The sequence below is a fragment of the Microtus pennsylvanicus genome, chromosome 15 (genome assembly GCF_037038515.1).
Source record: "Microtus pennsylvanicus isolate mMicPen1 chromosome 15, mMicPen1.hap1, whole genome shotgun sequence".
Classification (NCBI taxonomy): Eukaryota; Metazoa; Chordata; class Mammalia; order Rodentia; family Cricetidae; genus Microtus; species Microtus pennsylvanicus.
In genome coordinates, this window is record NC_134593.1 from 30031103 (window position 1) to 30047147 (window position 16045).

Below are 16045 nucleotides of genomic sequence, written 5' to 3' on the forward strand. Positions count from 1 at the left end.
TATATATAATCCCAGCGTGAGGGAGGCAAACACAGGAGGATTCCTGAGGCTTTCTGGCCAGCTAGTATTGCTAAAATTGGTGAGCTCCAGATTCAGTGAGACTTTGTCTGAAAAATAAGATGGAGTGATTGAGGAAGATACACTATGTCTACCAGACATATCAGAAAAAGTCCATTATAACATAAATATTTAATATCATGGACCATTACTCACATAATATGACTAAAGAACTTAATTTTTAATTTAATTGAAACAGTGACTTGTAGACAGTCATTATCATTGGACAGTGCAATAGAAATCCCAGAATGGCATAGCAAACAAAAATGTATCAAGTAATTTCTGAGTCTGGTTCCTGCCAATCTAGGCTTTGGTTAGAACATGCTGGGTTAGTATTCACCTGTCCCAAAATTCAGGCAATGGATGTGAGGTGTGACATTTTTTCAACGAAGATATATTAGAAGTCTGCAAACTTCTGTGAAGGGCCAAATGATGTTATCCTCCTTTTCCCAACCCCATTAAGTCTGGTAGTTACAACTACCACACTCATATCTAAATCTTCCAAAAGTTTCTTCTAGGGATAGCAATTCTTTATTTAGTCAACCTGTTTCTTGGAAAATTCCATTACTAACATCTCTACAATACCTATCTTACAGAATGGCTCTGAACCTTAAATGAGAACACTGTAAAATAGCAAGCACCTAAAAGTCCAATGAGTGTTAATGTGTAGTTTCTAATTCTATTTTCTCTCAAGTCTATTCTTTTCATTTTGTGGCAGTAATAGTATGCTTTTGTGGGCACACATAAGAGAACAAGTGTGTGAAGTGGTCAAGAGCCAAGGATGCAGGTATCAGAATAACTAAGGGTCTAGTGTTTGTGGTTAACAATTTCTTTTCCTTCCTTATGACTGTACATGCCTGTCCTGGATAGTTTTGTCGACTTGACACAAGTTAAAGTCATCTGAGAGGACAGAACCTCAACTGAGAAAATGGCTCCAAGAGGCTATAGGTAAGCCTAGAGGGCGTTTTCTTAGTGATTGATGTGGAAGTGTACAGCCTGTTGTGGGTGGTGCCATCCATGGGCTGGTGGTCCTGGGTTTTATAAAAAAGCAGGCTGAGCAAGTCAGTAAGCAACACCTCTCTGTGGCCTCTCCAGGTTCTTCTGTTTGAGTTCTTGCCCTGATTTTCTCTGATAAACAGTGATCTGAAAGTATAAGCCAAATAAACCCTTTCCTCTCCAGCTTGCTTTTTGGACATGGTGTTTTGTTGCAGCAATAGAAACCCTAAGTCAGCTCCCTCATACTATCCTCATTCTATTAAGAACTTCCAGTTTTTTAAGAAGCTATAAAGAGACAACTACATTTCCAGAAGTATTATAACGTGAGAAAAGGTAAATAATAATCCCGTTTTTAGGAACATGTGAACAAAGGCATGGCCTCTTATTACAGAGACTTAACTCTAGAACCCAGGCTTCTGTTATCTCTCCAATCACATGGAAAGCTCTGAAGATAAGAGTCCACATCTGTGCATCCTTTCCTGAGTCCCCACAACAACACAACACAGGAGATGGCTTATGGTAGTCACTACAAATCATTCAAGAATGTAACTCATAGTCTTGCTTGGTTGCACATGCCTGTAATTTTAACTACTTGGGAGGCTGAGGCAAGAAGACTCAAAGTTTAAGGTTACCCTAAACAACTTATTGAAAATCTGCCTCAAATTTTTATTTATTTGTTTGGTTTTTTGGGACAGGGTTTCTCTGTAGCTTTGGAGCCTGCCCTGGAGCTAGCTCTTATAGACCAGGCTGGCCTCGAACTCACAGAGATCAGCCTGCCTCTGCCTCCCGAGTGCTGGGATTAAAGGCGTGCACCACCACCGCCCGGCTTTGGGATTAAAGGTTTGCGCCACCACTGCCCGGCTGTGCCTCAAAGTTTAAAAAGTAGTGGCTGGAGAGATTGTTAATGGGTTAAAAGTGTATATGGCTCTTGCAGAGGATCTGAGTTTGGATCCCAGTACACATGCCAGCCATGTAACTATAGCTCCAGGGGAATCCAATGCCTCTGTGGGCATCTGCATTCATGTGCACACAACTAACTACATAGATATAATTTTAAAGTTTTTTTTTTAAATAAAAATGCTGAGAATATAGATGAATAGCAGATCACTTGCCTGGCATATGCAAGGCCCTTGGTTGCTTTAACCTCTAGTACTGTTAGAGCCATAAGGACATAACTTATTATCTAAGAATTCATTTTGGTGTAACCGTCCATGAACATATTATGACCTTGCATTAGGTCACAGAGGTCAAAAGAAACATTTGTTAAATAATTTGTAAACCTAATATTGTGAACATTTATGCCTAAAAAGATCACAACCTTAAACTATAGTTCTAAGTCTCCTGAATGATGTAAAATCATGGGCAAAATTTTGTGTAGGTACACTTTCCTCTTTCTCTCACTACTGACACAGCTTCCATTGTGTTCTCAAAAATTGAGTAAAAATACCCTATATGCTGTTAACTATTGCCTTTTTTGTTGTTGTTGTTTTTTAAAACCTGGCTTCCAAGTTGAAATTCTCAAGTTACTCAGCCTGAGCTGTGAAAGTATGTTTAAAAACTAAATGACAGGACAGGAGCTATCCTGGGGATGGTGGCCGGGTGACAGTATGAGCAGAGGCATCATGAGGGCTTCTGAGTACTGACAATATTAATTTGGGAGCTGCATTCAAAGGAATATTCACTTGATAAAACTTCATCAAGTTGAAAAATGAAAATTTCTAAACCTGTCTTAGGTAGATCATAGTTCAGTAAATTAGAAAAGAAAGGGATTAAAGGGGGTGATGGCACTTTCCTCTAATCCCAGCATTTGGGAGGCAGAGGCAGGTGGATCTCTGTGAGTAAAAGGCCTGCTTGGTTTACAAATCAAATTCCAGGACAGTCAGAGCTGTTAAAGAGAGAAACCCCGTCTTGAAAGACCAAAGAAAGAAAGAAAGAGAGAGAGAGAGAGAGAGAGAGAGAGAGAGAGAGAGAGAGAGAGAAATCACTTATACTGAATGGACGTCAGTAGAGCGTTTAAAAAGGAAAACCCGTAAAGTGGGTGTACTGGGTGAGGCTGGTGGTGAATTGAAGCAGTTGCTGAGGAACCAAAGCCTTCACTCCAACCAACAGCTTGCAAGGAACTGAGCCTATCAAAGAAGGTGCATTTGAAAGCAGATTTTCCATTTTCCATCAAGTTTTGAAACTGCAGCCCCAGCTGACAGCACAGACTGTAAACTAGATCCTGAACCAGGACCATTTGAGATAAGCTACTCCCAGGTCCCTGACCCCGAGAAAAATCTGTGAGATAACAAATGTCTGGCTTTAAAATAAGAAAAAAAAAAAGAAAAGAAAAACACTATCTTCCGTACACATATTGACAGGAACAAAGTAGCTGTACCTAGAGGGAGATACTAGCTTCTTGAAGGTTAATGGTACAGTATTACTTTCAAAATCCAACCAGGACAGAAAACCCAGCTGCTAACTATGGAAGCTATTTCCTGTAAAATATAGACACAGATCTTTTTGATGCCTCTATTACCTCACTCTAAATTAGTGATTTTTTTACCCTAGTCATATACTTTGTTTTACTGCTTAAGTGTTTGAATGGTACCACATGCATATATACATTCCTTAATTGTTCTCAAGGCTTTTCTTACAAGAGGAAATCTACAGATGTGAGAGTTACCAAGTAAGTATAAATAGATGATTTTAAGATGGACATATTTCCCTGGCAGAGTAGCATATTTCTGTAGTTCCTGCCATTTAGGAAACTGAATGAGAAGCACTTGAACCTGGGAGTTCAAAGCCAGCCAGAAAAACACAGATCCCATGACAAAAATAAAATAAATCAAACATTATTTTGTAAATCCACATCTGAGAGGGATTTGGGGAGCCATGAATGGAAATAATGCATTCCCTCTGTCTATATCTGTGTGGCTGAAGTTTGCTTCTGATTCTGGGCAAAGAGAACATGAGAATCCAGTACTTCAGCTTTAGACTCTGGGGTCTTTCTCATTCTGCATCTTTTGCACAGTAGACAGTAAGAATTTTGGCAATTTTTTTGTTTTTCGAGATAGGGTTTCTAGGTAGCTTTGGAGCCTGTTCTAGAACTAGCTCTTGTAGACCAAACTGGCCTTAAACTCACTGAAACCCGCTTGCCTCTGCCTCCCGAGTACTGGGATTAAAGGCGTGAGCCACCACCAACCGACTAGAATTCTGGCAATTTGTTTAGTTGAAAAAGTTATTAAAGTCAGGCCTGTAATCCCAGCACTCAGGAGGCAGAGGCAGGTGGAGCTCTGCGAGTTAAAAAAGATCAGCCTAGTCTACAAAGTGAGTTCAGGACAGCCAGGGCTATACAGAGAAACTCTGTCTTGAAAAACCAAAAAAAAAAAAAAGTTACTAAAGTCATTGTTTATTTTTATGTAAAGTTCTCTCAAAATGGACTAACTGTGCCTATCATTTCCTTACACATTTCAAAAACCTGAAACAACAATCCCTTTTGCTATATAATCAGGCTAAATTTTTGGACTTTGTTAAATTTTAACCTGCCAGCTGTAATGATTCTTCATAACTCCCTAGAGTTACACTGGCAGTCAATATTTAATTACTGCACCTGAAATCTAAAAAAAAAACATGACTACTTTGCAAAGTTTTCCCTGTTATAGTTATAAAGCAGAGATCAATAAATAACCTGTCAACAAAACTCTGGAATGATTCTTTTATTAAATTTATATGTCTAACATATGTATATATACTCAATTAATTATACTGGATTCCTTCCTTTTCTTCTCAATTTCTTTTTAGCAAGACCCTCAATCTTTTCTTTTCTTTTTTTTTTTTCTGGCTGTCCTGAAACTAACTCTGTAGACCAGGCTGGTCTTAAACTCAGAGATCTGCCTGCCTTCGTCTGGGATTAATTGAGAATACCACCTCTGCCTGGCCCTCCTTAATCTTTGCAATACCACTGTTCTCTGACTTACCTTTATCTCTTTGCATTCACTAGCCAGAAGATACTGAATCACCATCACATTCACTCAGCTTTACATAACATTTCTCTCTCTCTCTCTGCCTATCTATTGTGATCGCTAATACATGAGTTTTAGTCTATCTGCCTACCTACCATGACTGTTTAGTTTTAGTACCCCCCCCCCCGTATGGCTCTGTAATTGCACTATTCAAAGCTAGATCACACTTTTCAAGTAAGAAAAACATACATTAAGACCATTCTTGTAAAGACCCTTGACTATGACAATAACAGGGCTCACAGACAAACCAAGTATTATAATTTTTCCATGACTAAAGTTTCATGGCACTTAAAATTCTCAATAAAACACAACCTGAGTTGGGTGTGGTAGCAAACACCTATAATCCCTGCACTTGGGAAATGGAGGAAGGAGGATCAGAAATTCAAGGCCAATACTGGCTAACACATAACATAGGAAGTTTGAGGTCAGTAGGGTTCTATCTCCACCACCAAAATAGAACCCCAAACTGCTACCTATTTTAGAAAAATAACATCTTAAGTCTGAGAAGATCTAATAATCAAAACACTTACTTGGCATTAAAAAAAAAAACTGTTCATCCTGGTGGTTTCAGAAAAGTATAGATTCTCAACTACCTAGTTCTACACAGGCAGCTTCCAACCATCAGCTGTGTTTGTAACAGTGTTAACAGGTACCCCCTTCAGTGTTCTGCAGACTAGCTTCTAACCAACCTGGGGAAGAAAGCATGTTTTTTTATGGCAAGGTTTTATATTAAAATACCACCATAAAGGATCTAAATATTCAATGCTAACACTTAGCTTGGTTGCCTTAAAAAACTCCAAAACCCAGCATGTCTCAAGACTCCAAATTAATTCAGAGTTACACATTAGTCTTAAATAAAGAATAAAAACAAAATACCTAAGAATTTTTCCTTTGTTTAGAGAAGTTGATTAATCCTTTCCTTATTCTATTTATTTTTGGGTGGGTGGGAGGAAAAGAGCCCACTAAAAATGAGACCTTCCTGTGGCAAAAGGCTCTTAGAAAGATGGCTTTGATGCTTCCTGATATTCTAATGCATAATTTCAACAGTATTGCTTAAAAAATATTGAATTGGACATGAAGAGATACTTCTTTTAGAGACAGAACCCACAGATGTACTCCTGTTTAAAAAATTTTTTTAAAAAGCTTACATGTATGAATGCTTGCATGTATGTATGTATTCTATGTGTGTGACTGATGCCTGCAGGTCAGAAAAAGGTGTCTGATCCCCTGGATGTGGAGTTCTGGATAGCTACAAGCCACCTGCTGGGTGCTGGGAGCCCTCTGTGTGTCTGTGTGTGTATAGTCTTAAAAGTAATGACTTCTGTAACCCCTAAAGCAACATTCAGGAGATCAATTCTCAAAGTCCTGGATTTGATCCCTAGCACAACCAGAAAGTTCTGGAATATTCATTGCACATTTTCCCCTTTTAGCAAAGAGACTGGACTCAAAAAAATCAAAAAACTTTGGTTCACTTGGGTTTACTTCTCCCATCTCCCCCACAAGGCAGGATTTCTCTGTGTAGCCCTGGCTGTCCTGGAACTTGCTCTGTAGACCAGGTGGCCTCGAAATCGCAAGATCCGCCTGCCCCTACCTCGTGAGTGCTGGGATTCATAAAGGCGTGCACCACCACTACCCAGCTCACCTGGGGTTACTTTAAGAAAGTCTCACATCACTTCTGTGCTTTGGCACTCTTCCTTTAAGTGTAAGAGTTAATTCTGACCTACCTACTTTTCTAAGATGCCAAAATTAAAAAAAAAACAAACCATGTGACCATCTTCATGTTTTTTTACACCAGTAACAACTAGTACCGTAGCTTCCACACTATTATTAGTACAACTCTGTCGTGTTTTACTGCTCCTTCTGAATTAGGCCACCACACTGCTGCAGAACACCAATCTTGTGGTCTTCCATTTGTGGTTAAGTTTTGAGATATAATTCTATCCTGATAAGTTCCGCCCACTCCAGAGTGCAACTCCACCAATCTTATGCCTGCGAAGCAAGTCTTTAATCAGTTTCTTCTCTGTCAAAGAAACGACTAGAAAGTCCCACCATCCCACTTTCTTTGAACATACTCAGAGGAAGATTAGTCTTTGAAAGTGGGGAACGATGCCACACAGTGTGCAAAATAAAGCCGACTCTGTTCTCTAATCTTAACGTCCCATAACCCCAAACCTGTGGGGCTTGTTACAGAGCAAATCCAAAGGTTCCTGACCATGGATTTGCATCAGACACCCCAAACAGCAAAACCTTTACCTAGTTTGCAAGAAACAGCTTGCACTTGCTCCAGCTACTACTGGGTTAGGTGTGGGCTATCCTTTTTTATTTTTTTCCCCGGGTCTGGCTGTATCTATGAGGAAAAAGTGGCCTGGCCCCAAAGCACCCCCAGTCAGTTCTGGAGCAGAATCAAGACCCTCCCGAGAGCGGTCTGCACCCAACCCTGCAGCTCTGGTTTCAGACACACCCCCCTCCACCCCGTGTTTCACGGGAGGTGTGGGCGCTCAACTCCTAGGCTGTAGCAAGGGGGACGCGAGGGGAGGCGGGCCAAGGCCTCAGCTCCCATTTTGGAGAACGGGGTGCTCGGGCCTCCTGGCAGTGCCAATGGGAAGTGGGAGCGGAGGGACGCTTCGGGGTTGGGGTAGTGGGCCGGACGGGGCGGGGGGGGGGTCTCTCGGTTTCGGGGGCGTGAGGAGGAAGGAGACAGGAAAGAGTAGGGAGAGAGGGGTTCGCGAGGTGAGGCTCTCTTTTTGTTGATCACGGAGGGCCGGCGGTGTGACCTGGGGGGACCCCTCAGGACAGTCAGCGAGGGGTCCTCTCCTTCCCGGCTTGGTGGAGGTGGGGGGTCAAGGGCTGCGCGGAGGCCTCGGGCCGCGGCTGTGCGCGCCAGCCGACCACTCTGCCCTTCCAGCGCCTCGCGTGAGGCATGGGGCCGGGTGGGAGGGGATGGCGGAGGCCCCCGGTCCGGGAGGCGGGAAAGGCCCCGAGCTGCGGGCCGGGCGGCGGCTCGGCCTCTCTGAGCGGCGGCAACGCGGCCTGTCGGGCCCCGGGCGGGCTCGAGCCCTGGGACCCGCGTGCGCCACGCACTCCGTGGCCCCGCTCCCACGGCCGTCCCCTCCCCTGCCGCTCGCTCACCTGCACATGATCCGCCATTTTGCTCCATTCATGCTCCTCTCAGGCCCCCCCTCCCCCCCAGCGCGCACCTCGGCCGGGGCCGCCGCCGCCGCTGCCGCCGCCGTCGCCGCTGCGCCTGCGCGCTGGGGGCTCGGCGCTCTACGCTCGTGGCGTAGCGCCGCTCGGCTGCGCAGGCCCGGGCCGGAGGGCCCAGGTTGGAGAATGCGCAGCGCAGCTGGGACGGCGTAGAGGCGCGGGCAACGTCAGCGGCCCGGAGACGCCGGGTGGGAGGAAGCGGAGGGCCGGGGGAGCGCAAGGGAGGGGAGCAGGGGGAACAAAGCTTTGTTTACATGGGTTTTAAAGGGGCCGCGCTCGATCTCGCGCGCGGGCGGGCACCGCGTGGAAGTGGACCACTGCAGCGCCGTGGGCTGTCAGGGCGACACCTGGAACCCTGCACCCGGGGCTTCGCCTGTCCATGTGCGGCCTGCTTGACTTGCGGCTGGACGTCCCTGCCCCAGGGCCAGAGACCTCCACCTGAGATACCTGCACCATTCGTGGCTTACCAGGACACTGTTTTGTTTTTAAAACCGGGCCGTGTTTGTGTTTTTCTAGCCTGTTCTAGTGGACCAGGGTCATTGTTTTCTGATCTGGGTTTCATCAGCAACCCCAGTAGCGATCGCCTTGTTTTTATTAATGTCTTTTTTTCCCTCCATAAACAGCCATAAATAGCCTCCAATTAGCGATGATCAAAAAATGTAAAGAGCCGCCGTTTAATCTTACACAATCGATTGCTATTTTAACCAGTGCTACCCAGGAGGGGTCAGATACTGGGAGAGGTGCTTAGGATCCCCTGGCTCAGTCTGAAGGGGAAAGCTATCCCTCTTGGGTCGGGTGGGATCCGTATCAGCACGCCGAGGCCGAGTCCCCACCAACAGTTTTCTCTACTAGATTTCTCTACCTATTCCTATTTTCTATTGGATTCCACTCGCTGTTATTAGCCAAGGCCCCCAGATTAAATCAGCAGGATTTCGACAGCATTAGTTATTTTAAGTTTGCTAACAGCTAAACGTGCCTTGTTACTGGGGCTGCCGCTTGCGGCGCAAAAGAGGATGGTAATGAGGCCCACAGTATTCCACGGATATATTGGGCAGGTTTTCAGCAATCGTTCCAACCTCCGTCTTCCTTCTAGCGTGTCTTCTGGTTCGGAAAGGTAGGACAAGTAGGAACTACATTACCCAGACTTCTCTGTAGCTGGGGTTCTGCCTGCAAAATTAGCCCAGTGAATGAGACTGACTCAGAAGATTTAGGAAGCAGAAGTAAGGCAGAGCTTTTGACTTTTTTTTTTTAATGGCAAGCTTTCCCTGTTAATCTTTCTCCTTCTCGCCCTCTTTTTACCCCCTCACTCCCCATCCCTCTTTCTTCAACCTTCCAGTGGCCAATCACTAGTTCCATGAGTGTCAAGAGGCAAAGGGGTGTGTGTGTAGGGGAAACTGGTGTCAGGGGCTTCCTGACTTTGTGTTGCTCTAGGGTCATAGATTCTTGGGGTCTCGGTGGCAGTGACATTTTTTGGGCTTCCCTACATGACTGATTGGGTATACATTATAGCTTTCTGGTTAGGTTAGACTACTTAGGTCTCTGTCCAGTCTCCCCTGATACATTTGGTTCTTCGTTTCTCTTACCATTCTAATGGCACCTCATCCAATTTACCCGGTTTCTCAAAATAAGCTCAGTAATGATCTTGATTATCCAGCCAGCCTCATATTCCTCCCTCCACAGTCTTCCCTTTCATGTCCAGTTGAACATATATCTAATACACACCCCCACTCGACTCCTGTCTTCACCTCTGAGCTTTTGATCCAAGACGTACTTTTCTTCTAAGCCCTACTTTGATTACTGTTATAGCTTCCATTCCTTCCGTACTTCTCCTTGGTAGTTCAATCTCCATACCTCTGCAAAATTAGCCCCACAATACAGATAATTTGCCCTCTTGTTTAAAGTCCTTAAGGGGGCTTTCATTAAGTATCTGTGTGGCCTGACATCATCTCCCCTGGACCCCTTCTCCCCCAGAATGCTCTGTTCATTTCTGGCTCAGTTCTGGCCAGTTTGCTCTTAAAATTACTCAGTGCCTTTCCTCGTCCAAGGTGCCAAGAACTAAATCCTCTCTTAGTACAATATGTCTCCCTTATTCTTGGAGGATACATTGCCTAAAAACTACACAGTAAGGACATCTATATGTTATTTCTCCCATATATACCTGAGATACAGTTTATAAAGTAGCTACAGTAAGAGATGAATAATAGGGGGACTGGAGAGATGGCTTAGTGGTTAAGAGCACTGACTGATTTTCCAGAGGACCCAGGTTCAATTCCCAGCACCCACATGGCAGCTAACAACTGTCTGTAACTTCAAGATCTGACAGCCTCACACAGACGTGCACGCAGACAAAACACGAGTGCACATAAAATAAAAGTAAATGAAAAAGATGAATCATAATAGATAATAGAGTAGGACAATGAAAATGTGCCATTACACCTTTCTTTTTTTCTTTTTTAAAGGATTGCTTGTTTCAGGAGTGTCCCATTTGGTGGTTTTGAATTATTGTCTATGAAACCATAGATCCGGGAGGACCACTGTACATACTTCACGGGGAAAGGGCAGGGGCTAGCAATGAATTCAGGGATGTGTATTATCCTACCCTTTACGGTCAGAAACTGTAGGAGCTGAGGGTAGCAGGCACCAGATCTGTTCTCATCCTCAGTTACTTCTTTGCCCAGTCCTTCATTCTTCTCATGCCCACATCATTCCTTTACCCATTTTAAACCTTTCTCTTGTTGCCCGGAGCTGCCCATGGGGTAGCTGCCCACGCCTAGAAGAGCTTTTGGAGTTGCCTGATCACTGAGTTAGGAAGTCAAGTGCTAGCCCAAACCCCACCTGTCTCTCAGTATGAACCTTGGGAATCCTTTCCTTTGGGACACTTTTGCTTCCCACCGCTGGTGCCTGGAGACTCTCTGCACCTCGGTTGTATATGGGAACAGTGTCTTGATTCCTGCTCCTGTGGCTCCCCAGAGGCCAGGCAGAAGGTACTGTGGTTTACTATTCCCACTTCAGGATTCCCAACCTGGCCGGGTGAAGTTGAACTTGATGAAAGACATATATTCCTTTTAGTAGACTCTAGCTCCTTACCTCTTTCAGACTATGGCTGTGGGAAGAGTAACCTTTCCAGCTTCAGTAGGCCAGGGATGGAATGGGGGTGCCTGACATACGTGGGGCCAGGTTTAATAGTTTCCAAGCAATCTGGTTAACTTGGGCGCCCCCCTGTGGTTCTCAGTGGGATATATCTGGTTTACCTTCAGGTTGGAAGGTAAGCAGCTTGGTTTCAAAAGAAAGCACTTTGTTGCACTTCTGTGAGGCTTGTGCCGCCTACTCCACAGCAGTGCCACACCAGAGCCATCCAGTCAGGATCTGTATTCTTTTTTGGGTCGATTTGCTTTTGATACTTTGAGACATAGTCTTGCTGTGTAACCCTTGTTGGCTTGGAACTCACCATTAAGAGCAGGCTGCTCTTAAGCTTTATTGAAACCTTCTTGCCTCTACCCTCTACCTCCCAAGTGCTGGGGTTATAGCAACCTGCCTTTTTTTTTTTTTTTAAGACAGGGTTTCTCTTTGTAACTCTGGCTGTCCTGGAACTTGCTCTGTAGACCAGTCTGGCCTTGAACTCACATAGATTCATCTGTCTCTGCCTCTCAAGTGCTGGGATTAAAGACCTCTACCACCATTGCCTGAACCTGTGCTTTAGATAAGATGGGTCCATTTGACTTTGAAGGCTATTGCTCCTCCTGCACTCAGGGTGACTTGAAAAACCATTTCTCTCTGAGAGGCAGAGGCAAAGGCCACACAGGTTCCAGTTAGACCAAACTCTCAAGAGCCTAGGGTCTCAAACTCTTTTTTTTTTTACAGTTATTAAATATTTTTTATTTGAGTTCTACATTTTTCTCTGCTCCCCTCCCTGCTTCTCCCCTCTCCTCTCAACCCTCCCCCAAGGTCCCCATGCTCCCAATTTACTCAGGAGATCTTGTCTTTTTCTACTTTCTACTTCCCATGTAGGTTAGATCTATGTAAATCTCTCTCTTAGTGTTCACATTGTTGTCTAAATTCTCTGGGATTGTGGTTTGTAGGCTGGCTTTCTTTGCTTTGTGTTTAAAAACCACCTATGAGTGAGTACATGTGATAATTGTCTTTTTGTGTCTGGGTTACCTCACTCAAAATAATGTTTTCTGTCTCCATTTTCCTGCAAAATTCAAGATGTTATTTATTTATTTATTTATTTATTTTTGTGTAGTACTCCATTGTGTAAATGTACCACATTTTTCTTATCCATTCTTTGATCGAGGGGCATTTAGGTTGTTTCCAGGTTCTGGGTATGATAAGCAATGCTGCTATGAACATAGTTGAGCACATGTCCTTGTGGCACGGTTGAGCATCCTTTAGCTATATACCCCAAAGTGGTATTACTGGGTCTTGAGGAAGGTTGTTTCCTAATTTTCTGAGAAATTGCCACACTGACATCCAAAGGGGTTGTTCTAGCTTGCATTCCCACCAGCAATGCAGAAGTGTTCCCTTTTCCCCACAACCTCTCCAGCATAAGTTGTCATCAGTGTTTTTGATTTTGGCCATTCTTACAGGTGTAAGATGGAATCTCAGAGTTGTTTTGATTTGCATTTCTCTGATGCCTAAGGCTGTTGATTGAACGTTTACTTAAGTGTCTTTCAGTCATTTTAGATTCCTCTGTGGAGAGTTCTCTGTTTAGGTCTGTACTCCATTTTTTTTTTTATTGGATTATGTGATCTTTTGGTGTCCAGTTTTTTGAGTTCTTTGTATATTTTGGAAATCAGACTTTTGTTTGATGTGGGGTTAGTGAAGATCTTTTCCCATTCTGTAGGTTGTCGTTTTGTCTTGTTGACAGTGTCCTTTGCTTTACAGAAGCTTTTCAGTTTCAGGAGGTCCCATTTATTAATTGTTTCTCTCAGTGTCTGTGCTGCTGGGGTTATTAGGAAGTGGTTCTCTGTGCCAATGCGTTCAAGTGTACTTCCCACTTTCTCTTCTATGAGGTTCAATATGGCTGGCTTTATGTTGAGGTCTTTGATCCATTTGAACTTGAGTTTTGTGCATGGTGATAGATATGGGTCTATTTTCATTCTTCTACATGTTGATATCCAGTTATGCCAGCACCACTTATTAAATATGCTCTCTTTTTTCCATTTGATTTTTTTTGCTTCTTTATCAAAGATCAGGTGTTGGAAGATGTGTGGATTGATATTGGGGTCTTCTATTTGGTTCCATTGGTCCTCCTGTCTGTTCTTATGCCAAGTCTTAAACTCTTGAGTCACAACCCTATATGGGATCAGGAAACTGAGCATGGGGGAAGGAGTAGTAAAAAAAAATTGGCAACTGTAAAAGGTTTCTGAGTATGCAAAATTAAAAATTAATTAAAGCTGAATGTGTAACGAACCTAAGGGGATTCTGGCAGCGCTATCCCTGCACTGCTCTGCAAGACTTTGTTGTAGCCCTGGTTCTAAACAGACACCATACACACTGTTTGCTGTGTATAACGTCAAACCATGCAATGCCAAAGACTGCCTGGAATAGCTTAGCTCAGATCCAGGATGATGATAGGCCACAAACTGCTGTATTTTTACTGCACACACCAAGTTTTCTGCTGCTGTAGAAAAATAATGGGTTGATAATAGAAAGAAACCAATATTTTCCTACAATTATTCCTCAGTACCTATAAAATTAGTATGTCCTTGGATTGTATTGTTAGAATATTTGATTTTAAAAGCTGCTCTTTGAGCTGGGTGGAGGTGGTGCATGTCTATAATCCCAACATTTGGAAGGCAGAGGCAAGTGGATCTCTGTGAGTTTGCGGCCAGCCTGGTTTACAAAGTGAGTTCTAGTGAGCCACAGTAAGAGACAAATAATAATAGACAATAAATAGAACAATGAAAATGTGGCATTACACTTTTTTTAAAAAAAAATCTGGAGTGTTTTATTTAGTGTTTTTTAATTATAGTCTATGAAACCATAGATACGGAAGGACCAGTATACATACTTAATGGCTACACAGAGAAACCCTGTTTAGAAAACAAACAAACAACAACAACAACAACAAAACTCAACCAAAAAAAAATATCCCTAAAACAATGACAAAATACTGCTCTTTGAGTTGCTGAGTTGTTTCACAAGAGATTATTACATATATTTTGGTTTGGGATTTGCATAGGATTTATAGCAATTTCTGAAATGACCCTAAACATACTACTGCCATTTTATACATATGCATGTATGTATGTATGTATGCGTGCATGTATGTGGTTTTTTGAAGAGGGGTCTTTTGTTTCCAAGGCTTACTTTGTGAACTAGCTATGTAACTAAGGATGACTTTGAGCTCCTGATCCTCCTGCTTCCACTTCCCAAGTGTTAGGATTACAGGTGTGTGCCACCATGCCCAGCTATGTGCTATGTGAATGTAAAGTGAATTCACAGCATTGATGATTGCAAAACCAGAATATCAGGGCGCTCTGAAGAAAACTTAGGTGGTACCAGTGTTATTGGTACTGTAGTAACATCTGTGATCCCTGCAGGCAAGATGGGAGGCAGGCAGGGGAATTTCAATACTGGATATGTGGCTTAGCTTTGCCTGAGTTGGGAGACTTGGGTTCTGGTCTGGTGTACTTGCAGGAGCCCCCCAGACCACTGCTAGCTTCGTTTTCAATGTGTATACTGTGGGCATTGATTAATGAAGTTTATGAGCAAATATACTCATCTCAGTATGTAAATTTGCTTGTCTTTAATAAATGGTAACACATATACCAAAGACTTCCTTTTAAAAATGTTTCTTTATGTTTGATTATCGGTAAATGCTTGATTTCTATGCCTGTCTTATATACGTGGGTTCCAGTAGACTTTTTCAGGTGGAAAAAGGAAGTGAAGAGTCTGATGTTCTAGAGACAGAGGAGGCCATGCCCCATTTCCTACTCCTAGCCACTTCCCGAGTCAGTGTTCCCACCATGACCCTCGTGGTTCTCCTTGGTGTTTGGCTCAAGCTGCTCAAACCCTGGCAGCAAGGCTGAGGGTGATGAGCTAGAGTAACACACTCCCAAGCCCCAGAGCTACCCCATTTAGCTTTCCGAGCTGCTTTGGTCTGCACATGGCACCCACAGCAGACTGGATGAGCAGTGTGCAACCCAAACCCCGTGCCAGGAGAAACGGGCTGTGTTATAAAAACACCCTTCACAAGGTTATTTCCAGGAGGATGGTCTAGTTCTCAGTTTCCCCAGCTCTTCCAGACTGTTTCTTCAAGCCATCGGGCTCTAAGGTGAATTCCTCCACGGACCCTGTCTTTCCCCAAAAGAGATTCTCTTTCTGCATTGGCGTCTGCCTTCTGATTAAGGCCGGAGAGATGTTGCTTTACAAAGGTTGCATTAGGGCTGGGAAGATGAGTCAGTGGGGAAACCACTTGCAATGCAGGCACGAGGACCTAAATTCAGATCTCCAGAATTTCTATAACTCAATATTAAATTAGCATCTGCAATCCCCGCAGGCAAGGCAGGAGGCAGATGCAGGGACCTCTAGAAGCTGCCTCTCATGGGCCAACTACTCTGACTTATGAGGAGCAAACAGCAAGAGACCCTGTCTCCAGAAGATGGGCAGTGAGGACAGCTACCTGAGGTTTAGTCTCTGACTTCTATAGGTTTGCTTTCACACACACACACACACACACACACACACACACACACACACGATTAAAAAAATGGTTACATTAGCTACCATGATGACACATGTATTGGAGATCAGCCCAGGCTACCTGAGACCCTGTCTCA

The 16045-nt window shown here is 43.7% G+C and overlaps 1 protein-coding gene across 2 annotated transcripts in view; it reads right to left on the bottom strand.

Moving 5' to 3' along the window:
- The window catches only part of Xpo7 (exportin 7), an 83861-nt gene extending 75539 nt beyond the window's left edge, over nt 1–8322 (bottom strand). For both annotated transcript variants that reach the window (XM_075950272.1, XM_075950270.1), the window contains exon 1: nt 8187–8322. In XM_075950272.1, the coding sequence (XP_075806387.1) occupies nt 8187–8204 (18 nt within the window). In that variant the 5' untranslated portion in view covers nt 8205–8322. The remainder of the gene's footprint in view (nt 1–8186) is intronic.
- Between the last annotated feature and the right edge of the window lie 7723 nt (nt 8323–16045).